The 12386-nt window shown below is 48.7% G+C and overlaps 1 protein-coding gene across 1 annotated transcript in view; it reads right to left on the bottom strand.

Moving 5' to 3' along the window:
- The window catches only part of LOC144100935 (meteorin-like protein), a 60955-nt gene extending 55005 nt beyond the window's left edge, over positions 1–5950 (bottom strand). The window contains exon 1 of the mRNA XM_077633856.1: positions 5294–5950. Within this exon, the coding sequence (XP_077489982.1) occupies positions 5294–5445 (152 nt within the window). The 5' untranslated portion in view covers positions 5446–5950. The remainder of the gene's footprint in view (positions 1–5293) is intronic.
- Between the last annotated feature and the right edge of the window lie 6436 nt (positions 5951–12386).

Genomic DNA, 12386 nt, shown 5'->3' on the forward strand with positions numbered 1-12386 from the left:
GGATTTAACGTCCTGCCCCGCCGCGGTGGCTCAGTGGTTAGGGCGCTCGACTACTGATCCGGAGTTCCCGGGTTCGAACCCGACCGCGGCGGCTGCGTTTTTATGGAGGAAAAACGCTAAGGCGCCCGTGTGCTGTGCGATGTCAGTGCACGTTAAAGATCCCCAGGTGGTCGAAATTACTCCGGAGCCCTCCACTACGGCACCTCCTCTCTCCTTTCTTCTTTCAGTCCCTCCTTTATCCCTTCCCTTACGGCGCGGTTCAGGTGTCCAACGATATATGAGACAGATACTGCGCCATTTCCTTTCCCCCCAAAACCAATTATTATTATTATTATTTAACGTCCCAAGGCGATTCAGGCTATGAGGGACGCCGTAGTGGAGGGCTCCGGAATAATTTCGACCACCCGGGGTTCTTTAACGTGCACTGACACCGCACAGTACACGGGCCTCTAGAATTTCGCAACTGCGGCTGCAAGAAGACGTCTAACCACGCAAACCTCTGACGCGAACACCCAGTTGGCCTCGCGCCGTGGCCAACGCAAAATTAAAAAAAAAATACAAAAAAAAGATGAAGTGAAGGAATTCAAGATGCAGCTATATCGGCTCATCGCTACAACCTCGTAAAACGGTAAGAGCAGGTCGCGGGACAGGTCTCGAACAACCTTGGACATCTCTCTCTGGTCGCCATTGGCAATTCTGCGAGCGTCCCGCGCAAGCGCTGCCTCCAGCCAGCCACACACCGTACCATTCCAACGCTCTCTCCCACTGCACCTGCACCATCGCAGCTGGCGTAACGGCCAATGCTTCTCTGCCTCCTGACGACCGCCGTTACCTGATCTGACCCGTCCCAATTAAGTTCGCCTAATGATGCACGCGCGGCTGTACAGAAGGAGTTTATGACGATTCTAATCGCGCGGAAATGCGTTCTATTTTCTTCTTGCAACGGTCAGCAGCGAATTACGATTTCACGGTGCAGACGTGTCGTGGCATGTGGAATAACCTGGAATGTGCAACTAGTTGCTTTTGATTGCTACTAACGATTATTAACATCACCAATAACGTTCACTGCACACAGCGTTTTCAATTCGGTCAACCTTGGTCCTCAAAGCGGAAGTCTCATCATTGATTCCACCGGCAACATGTGGACACAATTTATGTCCTCTAATCATCCCTATACAGTCGGGTACAACTCAAGAAGGATGCCCCTTCAAAGGAGGCCCTCCAGCCAATGGAGTTAATCTCCTTTAATCCCCGGCAGCGGTTCATCCCCCTCAATCTATCTCCCACTCACTCTGATGTCAAGCTAGCAGGTTCAAGCGGATTAACCATGATGTCATGGGAATCGGTCAACGGTATTTGCTGGAGGCCTCCTTCAAGAGTCATATGCCGTATCGTAGTCAGTCGCATCCGACTGTTCAGCACTGTTCAGTACAGCTACGAAGATCTCACAGTGACAGAAGTTAGCTGCGAATATTAGCGCGAAAGCATTATTGCCATGGGTAAATCCTGATCAAGATCTTGCGATGTTAGTGGTTTTGTACCAAGTGAAATAAATAAATAAAAATAAATCAAATAAATACCCGCGACTGGGATTCGAATCCACGGCGGCGCGAACACAGATCAGCTTCGCTGGCCACTGCGCGAAAGCACTATATATATATATATATATATATATATATATATATATATATATATATATATATATATATATAGGCTGTAGCAGCAGCCGAACGCAACTTGTTAAACTGCAACACACACTCGCGCTGTGCATTGCACATCGTTTTCTTTATCAACTAAGACTACTGTCGAACTAATAATAGCGTTTTGAGCTATGTGGCGGTATAGTGACAGAGGCATGTTCTCTGCATGCGTTGGCGTGGACAACGCTGTGGCAGAAACACGGCACTACAGCAATACGCGTTGGCGTTGACAATGCTGCTGCAAAAACGCGGCACTGGAGCATATAGACGCCGGCGTACATTGGGTAAATTGGCATTGACGATGAAAAAGTTGAAGACACGCATAGCTGGCTCCATGGGCCAGCGGACACCTCAATCACGCTTTCAGGTACGTGGCGGTGGTGTCCACCTGCAATAAACTGTGCCTTCGCACAATATTTCGTGCTTAGCATTGCTAAACCGCCAGCAATTTTTTTTTCCACATTTGTAAAGCGATTATAAAATTTCCTGTTACGTGACTACGTTAGCTGAGAATTTGGCATGCGCAGTTTTGAAATATGAGCACACAGGGTACTTGATGTACCCAGATTCCTTGCCCTCTCCAGCAGTGAGCATTTCTACGGAAGAGGTATGCACGGCGCCGTGAGAACTAAGGACACAGCGCGGCCACTGAACAGGTGGATGGCCGTGAACGTCAAGTTTCTTATCTACCATCCTTACTCACAGGTTTTGCTAATGCGCTGTGTATATCCCCGACTCCACGCGGCGCGCCAGTTCTGTCAAGGTTTACAGCGCTTTTACCCTCGCCGCCATCTTTCTTTTTTTCGCCCAGCAGAACGTTCGAGCAGGTTTTCTGATCGTCGAAAGCCGAGACCACAAGGAAACGAGGCATTTAAAAACTGCGACGTTTCATCGAGTGCGTCTATATATGAACAACAAGACGCAGCAATTAAAGGAGTCGATCATTCGAACTCGAAAAGTATACCGAAAACTTAAAATCATGCGGAGCTTCCAATCAGGAGCACTTTTCTAACACTCACGATGCTGACACGTTTAAAGCGTTAGTTCGGATAAACGGGAAGTTCGAGCTAACCGAATCGATAATTCAAACTCGGAAAAGAATCGAAAACTTAGTTCGAATCATGCGGATCTCTTAACAAGGAGAACCTCTTCAACACTCTCGAGGTCGACAAGTTTAAAGCATCAGTTCGTATAAACCGGAAGTCCAAGTTAACCGAGTTTGAATAATCTATACACCCCTGGCGTAAGCGAGCAGCGCCTGCTATACCGTGCTGTGTATACGACCGCTTTTCGAACAGCGCAGTTAAGAAACGGCTACGGAGTGACATTCGAACAAACGATTTCAACCTAACTGCAGATTGAAATCTCAAAGCAAGCCGCACCGTCTTAAAAAAAAATCAAATACAACACTAATCCGTGAAACAAACGACCGCAGTTTCCACAGGCCATATGCTGACTTTATAACGTCCGAGTCGGCAAGCACTCACTTTTGCTGTCGATATAAAGAACATTCGATTCGGGCGGACGCTTGGGATCGAATAGATAAGCGGAATTTTCAATTAGGAGTCGCAACGAGACTGCCGATCCTTATCTCGCGAATCTACGGCGCGGCGATTTATTCAGGACGCACAATCGGGGCGTGTGCGCCATCAAATGCACGCGAAGATAATTAACCTGTCCGGTGCTTGTGCCCTTCCTGCCATCGCGGTGCGTACGAGGTAGACGCGACATACATATGCGCGCGCATACAATCGTGCCATTCGTACAGACTGCGGCTCCAATGCGAATACTTTCGAGGTGTGGCGGCATTCTAAATGCGTTATGCACGTCGGAAAGGAAGCGGCCTTCGCCTACCTCACCGCGCAAGGAAGGAGGGGTGTGGTGCCATAGTACGCTTCGGGCTATGGTTCTTATGTCAGCCGGATTATGCGGTCGAACTACGCAGTACCAAGATCTAAGATCTCAAGATCACACACACACACACACACACACACACACACACACACACACACACACACACACACACACACACACACACACACACACACACACACACACACACACACACACACACACACACACACACACACACACACACACACACACAAAATTGCTCTTGCAAAGATCACGCACTGCTGTAACCGATGCACATCGCGGCGCAGACTTAGAGCAAGTACAAGTGCAAGATGTAACTTGTTAGGGGTGGGGGGGGGGGAAGTATTAGGCGGACATCTGTCGGAAGTTTCGTCCCCTGGGTTTCATGCCCGGACCTTATGTGTGTTTAGTGTTCGAATGCCAATCAACGCGCTCTCTATAAGCGCGCACTGCACTGTGTACGCACACGGCTTGTAATAACGCTGAGGCGGCCGCCATGTTGGAGTACCAGAAGTATACGAAGGATTTAGTTTCCTCATTTCCCGGAAAACTTTCATGTTTAGGGATTCAAAATGTGACGAACTGTGAGCTTCGATGGCGTGACTGCGTATTGTGCTTAGTCTGTCCAACAAACCGTTTACATTGGCGGGTTCCTGTGTTTGGTATTCGACTTAGTGAAGCCCGTTCCTTGTTTCAAAGGGTTTAACCCTCACGAAAACAAAACAATGCCAATGGAATCGCCTCAGCAAAGTAAACAAATAGAGGAATCATTAGTGTACAGTCAGGTTTCCTTGCAGGGTGGCTGAGTCAGAAGGCGATGAGACAGACGAAGAGCTGTCTGCAACGCTCCGATGATCTTCGGTGGCGCCAGCTCGCCTTCCGTGACTCTTCAATCTTCCTCGGGTTCTGTTTATTTGTGAAGCTCTGTAGCCTTCTTGACAGCTCTCCGCGGGAGCGCAAGCCGCTTTCACCGGGTAGTTAGTTACAAAGCAATATTACTGCACCACTAATGACAGCGGCTAAATGTTACATTCACGTGAATGGCGTAGATGTCATGGGGATAAGATGAACGAAACATACAAGCTTCAAGGCATTATATTTGTCGCGTCATCATCATCATCAAAGGCAAAATCGGAAAGCAGGATGCGTTTTCAGGTAGTAACATGGAGCTCTTGATTAACATGCCGCGAAATGTCGCAAAAACGCGCGCCATTTTGCAGTACCCTGCAGTTACGAACCAGTATCACTGCGGCCGGATTCGAACACGCTACCTTAATTACGTTGGCTTCACCGGCTCGTTTAACAAATGTTACGTCGGACCAGGCCGATTACTCCAAAGGAATTAACATTGCTCACTGCAGAGATATTTTTTTAACTGCATATAGCTCAGTGTTTGTCATGTGAGCGATGAACCCTGGTGAACGTAACATGCAAGAACTTCTTCATGGCACTTAATACAGTTATGCACCTTAAAACGAGGAGTATGCTAGCTACACCGTGCTAACCCCAAACATGCACTACAGACGCCATGCTGCAGAACGATATGGCTCTGTTCCGCGCGGTTGTACCGTCTCACAAAGCGTACCGTATGTTACAAACACATCGCGGCCGAAATGTCCGATCGGTTGCACACATACTAAGAAACAACAAATCTAAAAGCTAGGGAAAGCAGACGAAAAGTAGCCATGCAGCAGACGAGGCTAAGAAGTCGTACACACCTGCCATCCCAGTCGCAGCCGGAGTCGTTGCAGACGACAAACTGTCCCAACGCGAGCAGAAGGAAAAGGCACACCACAGATCGTTGCAGCACTGAGTTTGGCGTCCAAGTAGCGCGCCTCGCCAAAGGCCTTCCGGGGCTGTTACACTCCATGCTGTCGAAGACGACCACGAAGAGGCCGCCGCCGCCGTGTCAGCAGCGGACAGGCACCGTCGTCACTCCCGGGTTCAGACGTGGTGGTCGTCGTTGCCGCAACGACATAATCTCCGTGCCCGAAACACCACAGCCGGCGAACGTCACGTCAACAACCACACCTCACGGAAACAGCAGATCGAAGAGCGCGCGCGGTCAATCCTGAATCGGAGAGGAAATGGACCACACCAGCACTGGCACAAAGCACCGCACCGCAACAACCTGCAGCGCTCCCCGACCGACGCGTCTCAAATCCGCGCGGACTAGCTCCGGTGGTCTCGCTGGTGGTGGTACGTCCGGGTTGTTTCTTTGCGAGTCGGGGGCGGAGCCTGGCGGCCCGGTTTGGGAAGCGCGATTCCCCTCCTCATTGGTCGGCATGCGGGGGCGACCTCGAGAGAGGGAAGGAGAGGGGAGATAGGACGTTTGCTTTTGAACCGTAGTGCCCGCGAAGTGCCTGGGGTTATTCGACGGGCTGCGCGCGGCGCCAAGCGCTTCGCGCTCAAAAACGTGCTGGAGCGCGTTATAAGGTGGCGCCATCTAGAGATTAAAACTCAAAATACCACATCTCGGTTTTTCGGTTTTTTTAAATCGGGTCCCGGGTTCGAACCCGACCGCGGCGGCTGCGTTTTTATGGAGGAAAAACGCTAAGGCGCCCGTGTGCTGTGCGATGTCAGTGCACGTTAAAGATCCCCAGGTGGTCGAAATTATTCCGGAGCCCTCCACTACGGCACCTCTTCCTTTCTTCTTTCACTCCCTTCTTTATCCCTTCCCTTACGGCGCGGTTCAGGTGCCCAACGATATATGAGACAGATACTGCGCCATTTCATTTCCCCAAAAACCAATTATTATTATTATTAAATCGGGAGTGGAGCGGTTTTTGAATTAGCCACAGAGTTCATGAGTGCAGCAGTTCAACATTCGCGCTAGCTGCCGTTACAGGATGGATAAATAATTCTGTCTGTATTGATCCGAAAAGCAAACTTCTTCAAGAGATTATAGAGATTATGTTCGCTCCTGGCAAACAAGTCACGCTTGGACTAGAAGTGTTCTTGGTGGTCTACTGTATGCTTATCGTGGCGGCACCTCACGAATAAAACTGTAGGCGGTGTTTCCAAGTTGTAGCCTCTGCGATCGGCTCCGGCAACGCGTCTCCGCGCACCGCTGCGCGCTGCCGAAGTCGATCGCGGAGGCCACGTCCAAGCACGGCATTCGTGTCGAAAGTGATCAAGGCGCGCCTTTTTTGAAACTGGTTAGGATGCAGTTCTTCACGGCCACCCTCTGCCCAAAAAGATTTTCAGTTCAGAAAGACACGGCGCATGTGGACGTGGCAGAACATGCGGACAGAGACGCCTGTTCCCTGGCAGTTGTCGATCATCGAGGTTCTCCCGTCGTATCGGCGACAATCGATAAAACAAAATTTCCGGAGGAGGCCGAAGAAGCTGCCATAGCTTTAGCAATTACCTCCACCACTGCCAAATACATCATCAGCGACTCTAAAACCGCAATTCGAAATTTTTGCAAAGGAAGGGCCCACTCAGCAGCCATCAATATATTACAAAAAATCTCCAATACCCGCCAGATCACATTGATCTGGGTCCCCGCCCGTTCGGGCCATCCTGGAAACGAGGCGGCGCACCAATTTGCCCGAGGATTTGTAGTTAACCGGGAGGTGCGTTACCCCGAGCTCAGGTCGGCCAAGGAGCGAATGACGACCCACAAAGAAATTACTATCCACTTCAAGAAAGAAAGACAAATCTTCCCAGACCCACATAGATCTCTAAGTAAAACACAACAAGTCAGTTGGCGGGAGCTCCAAACAAACACTTTCTTTAATTCGTACATGTACTCCATATGGTTCCCAGAGCAGTTCAGCCCCATCTGTTCTCTCTGTGGGCACCATAAGGCAGACACACCCCACATCCTATACTCATGTGCTCAAGACAAGCCGTCGAACAGTCGGCAGCTCTCTACCCAATCGCAGTGGGAGGCCGCGCTGCTCAGCTCGGACCCGGAGGTTCAACTCCGAGTCACGGAGCGGGCCGAAGAGGTCGCCGAGCGACATCGTCGGTCGGCCACCTGGCGTCCGGCCTAGAAGAGGTGCCCACCGAGGGGAGGGGAACGTCACCCCAACCCGCGCCAAAGACCTTTTCTTTAATAAAGTTTACCTCCTCCTCCTCACGGCGGCACGGTGCGATCTTTGAACATTGTTCACTAATCGTGCATTGGCTGCACCGTACAGTTCAAGACTTGCACAACTCAAACACAGTCCACTTCGTGGTTTCGCTGAACCCTTGTGGTGGTAAGCAGTTCCGAAGGGGCTTGCTGATCCAGCCACACACTTACGCATAGATGAGATCTTTCTTGACATCATGTTCATCTAATCACAAACTGCGCCCGTATCTGGGTCACGCAAATTCTCCCAAAAGAACGTGAAACTCAAATTAGCTAAGAGTGAACTCGGAAAATCGCAGATTGCAAGGTGTCAGCATACACAAAATAATTAAGGCCTCTGACAGCGTTCCTGCCTTGTTTTTTTGTGCTGCCTTGCATCGGACACACATGGATTAGTTTAGCAGGAAACGCAATTGAGAATGGCTGAAAAGGAAATAAAATTTGCCATTTCGTCACTTTCGCAAAATGCAGGCCATTATTCCGTGACGAAGTTCTCTGAACAAGTGCCCATTAAGGCTCTCAGTGGTGGGCCTGGTGAGATTTGAAGGCGCAGACTCCTCTCCCAAGCCCTGCAGCTTGGGAATTAAGCCAAGCAGTGATCACGGCACCAAGCTTAATTGGGACCCCGAAATTTGCCGCACCAAAGCCACAAAGACACGCGCCTTGTCTTGCCTTCCGAAAATGTTTTGCTGAATTGCGACAAAAAGAAATTTCGCTAAATTTCGGTCACACTTAGCAAATCTGTGGCTGCTTCGACCACCTCCTCTGCGCAAACAACCCGTGGGCACTGAGTCTTGTCTTACATAGCTCCCTGGACTTCAAATTTGCCGCGTCAGTGGGCCAAAAATGTAACAGTCCAGTCCCACCAGGAATATGCAGTAGATAAGACCTTGGTAAACACCGAATGTATTTCAAGATATGTCGATCCTGAAGACGTTTCATTTATTGGGCCAGAATTTAATATATCGCTATATATCGCACAAACAATTCTTGAAACCTATCATGCAATGGGAGCCGCATGCGCCAGATAAAGCTGACGTGATTTAAATTGATGAAATGTCACAATATTTTCCCACGAGAGGAGGTTTGTAGGACATTTGACAAATTATCATCCGTGCGTCGTGCAGCTAGAGCACAAACTGGGGACATCCTTTTGAGGACGTTTTGGTCGATGAACTCAAAAGGTACCGAGGACGTCCTGTTCGAGATGAGGACATCTGGGCCATTTGAAGACGTCTAAATTTGCGAAATGCTGGCTGTTCACAGTATTTGCGATCGTCATCGGACAAAGTACGATGAAATCTCGAAAGAAGTCCAAACAGCGACGTGCTACGTCGACATTCACGGTGTCCAGAATCATGAGCAAGCCTGTAATAAGGTCCAGGCTCGTAATCAGCAAGCACGGAAGGACGATGAAGCCATGGAGGAAAAGGCTCGCAGTCAGCAAGCACGGAGGGACGATGAATTCCACGGAGGAAAAAAAAAAAAACTTCCTCCATGGATGAAGCCTCCTTGACAGATTGGATTGGCTTCAATTGAGCTTCACGCCAGCGCATGCAGCCACACTTCCCCTGTCACACATATAGCTCAAAGCGCAAATATTATTTTGATTTCAGCATTAGTATCAGTGGATGAATAATACGATGTGCAATGCACAGCGCGAGAGTGTGTTGTAGTTTAACACGATCGAGGCGTGTTCAGCTGAGACTTTCTAGCGGACTGGTTTCTGCTGTTGATGCGGTGTTTTATCTTTGCCGCGCCCTTTCAGCTGCGTTGTTTTCTGTGAAGCTAGTGCAGTGCTGTCAGTATATAGCTGCTTGTTTTGAAAATAATCTGTATATATATATCCTTTTTCTCGTGCAGAAAATACCAGTGCTCTCGCGCAGCGGCCTAAGCTCTGCTCGCGCTGCCGCGGGTTCGAACACCAGTCGTGGATACTTGTCTGATTTTATTTTTACTTACTAAATTGGCACAAACCCACAGACCCTGCATGCATACAAACATCCCATGATCTTGCTCAAGGTTGATCCATTCCGAATAGCTCTTTTGCACTAAAATATAACCTCAAGGATATTTACCGTTATTAATTGACCATGCACTATTCATTGTATCCTTGTTAAGGCCTATGAGAATCCTCAGGGACCGCGGAGCTCCCTTGGATACAGAAAGTGCGGCCAGAAGGTTATGGGAGGGATGTCCGCAGGAGTTTCTCCGCAGTTTCTGGGGATATCCGCATGTCTTCTTATGATTTATCAGGGACATCCCTTGGATGTCAATGTAGTCAGTGGGTCTCGACCTTGAGGCATGGCGTTTCAGCACAAAATGGCCGGCAAGGCGTTTACATGCAAACTATATGCTGCAATGTCAGTCAGCCTTTTGAACAGCCTGGCACGTACCGCCTCGAACAAGTGCCAGTTATAGCCGGAACCAAGATCATATCTTTCACATGCTGGTATTGCCCGCAATTTCGCCACTGGACCTGCAATTCATGCACCTGTCATCGGGAGATCTATACATGTAAAGATTGTATCCGCTTCAGCAACAGCTCCTGTATTTTTCAATGCCTGTCACGTAAAACGAAAATAGCGAATCAAACCTGTGGCGTCAGAAATTAAGTCGTTTAGCGCATTCACAAAAAGACGAACGCAAATATGGAAGGACACTGGGCTACAGTGTCCGCCTTTCTGTTCACCTTGTAAATGCGCTATATCGTTTCCTGGAACTATATATACATGAATAGCCCGTCTGCACGTTCTGTTAAACCTGCGGGAGAGGGGGGAGACCCCCCCCCCTCACAAGCGAGAATTTTGTTGTGGAAAACCATGTGAAACGCCATTTTTCCGATGCGCATAAGTCCCAGAAATCCATGGCTCAAATAGGACTGCCCCTGCAAGAGGCACCCGTGATCGGGGTCTTTTCTGTCCCAGGTGAAAAATCGGTCCATTTGATACCAGTCGAGTTCCAGTTCCCGGGTCAACCGAGCACCAGCTGGAATCAACTGGGAATTGTTCCTTAAACTGGTTTCCCCAGTTGTGATTTTCACCTTTCCCGCTCGCTATATAGGTTTTTACATATCCTAGCTGGCTCAGTGTGGTCACATGGCGGCTCTGCTGGATTGCACAGCAGTGCTACTGCACTGAACATTTTGGTGAGACCTGGGCCCTTATTTCCTCCGAACATGTAGTTGTCAAGAAAGAAGTTTGTCCGCTCCCCCGTTGTATGTACAGTTCGCCTTGGAGCGAGCCCCAGGCTTTTATTACGGCCTTGGCTAAAACTTTCTCAGGGTCGCCATGCAGTGTGAATGCAGAGAGTCTCAAAGGGGGCAGTGTGAAGGCAATGCGTCGGGCTACGAGATCCATGTGGGTCTCCCCAAGCGAGAACACAAGGCTTTTGAAGGCTGTAGCCTCAACGAATGCAGGTCGACCCAAACAAGCCAGATAGGTTACGAATTTCCAAAAAAACATAGTTCTGAACAGGAAATGAGCCTATATCTGCCAGCAAATATAGAATTAAAAGCACTTGCGTCTTCGCTGCAATTCCAATAACGGTAAAAATATAACCTCAATGTGCTTAGTAGACAAGAATCTGCACTAAGCCCCATTGTATTCATCCATTCTGCCTGTACTAAGTGCTTTCAATTTAAATGAGCTTTAAACGGAGGTGCACAAGAAACGATCTGCTGGCTGCTTGGTACACTCACATGTGCATGCTCCTTTCTTGCTTTCGAAGCTGATTAACCACAAAAGATATCACAGAGACGATGTGTGCAAGGAATGACTTGGAGATTACAGCTCATTGACTTATGAAGTCCAAAGGAAAAAACATGACAGCATTTTGGGCATGCTATAAATCGTCTTTATTAAGCTCGTTCCTGCTTGTTCCCATAGCAAACGACAATGTTGGTTGCTGCACATTTTCGACGCTAGGCTGTGTGAACGCTTTTAATAAAATTCACCAGTCATGCCTTCCCAGTGGCACGGAATAAGACTATCGGTCGACACCTGTGCCGACGTGAAAGCATGCTCATACGTAGCACATGCTGGAACTATGGGTGGGCGTGGTGGCCCACCCAAAGGTACAATCTCCCCTTGCTCTGCGAATGCAAACTGCTTGGTATGCTATCGTAGCTATAAAGTTACGACAGGTGCATGGCACATCAACCAAACAAGTCATCTTTAGAAAAAGAATTTGTAACTAATAATATGGATACTATTTTACCTTATTCAAACTCGTGAAGCAGAAGAGAAGCATTCATTGCTTATTATTTGCGCAATGTCGTGACGTCCTCTGACCCTGATGTACAGCTTTACTATTGTGCAGAAACATCCCTATGCGACCATCTTTATATGGCCACAAGAAAAACTTTGGCTGTCAAGCCCAAAGACTTGCACGCTTGAATCGGGATTATTCTGTTTCGAATCTATTCCATTGTTTTCCCGCCCTTCACCATGCACAGACTCAAGCGATGCCGGTCTTGAGAGAATGCAGGGCGTGGTGTCATTTCAGCCAATTACATGATCGGGAAAAACAACACAGAATGGATTCGGAATAGAATCGTTCCATCATCCAGCTAGTCTCGCTCGCATGTGTGACTGAGCCCGCGTACATATTTAGGCCTGCTTTTGGCTTGTGCCACCGCAAGACGTCCCCTTTCTTGAAGCCCAACACCACAGGCATCATGCTTGCAAGATTGGCTAAAAACTAAGTTCAGCCACCCGATCGTACTTTAA

The sequence above is a fragment of the Amblyomma americanum genome, chromosome 8 (genome assembly GCF_052857255.1).
Source record: "Amblyomma americanum isolate KBUSLIRL-KWMA chromosome 8, ASM5285725v1, whole genome shotgun sequence".
In the NCBI taxonomy this organism is placed as follows: Eukaryota; Metazoa; Arthropoda; class Arachnida; order Ixodida; family Ixodidae; genus Amblyomma; species Amblyomma americanum.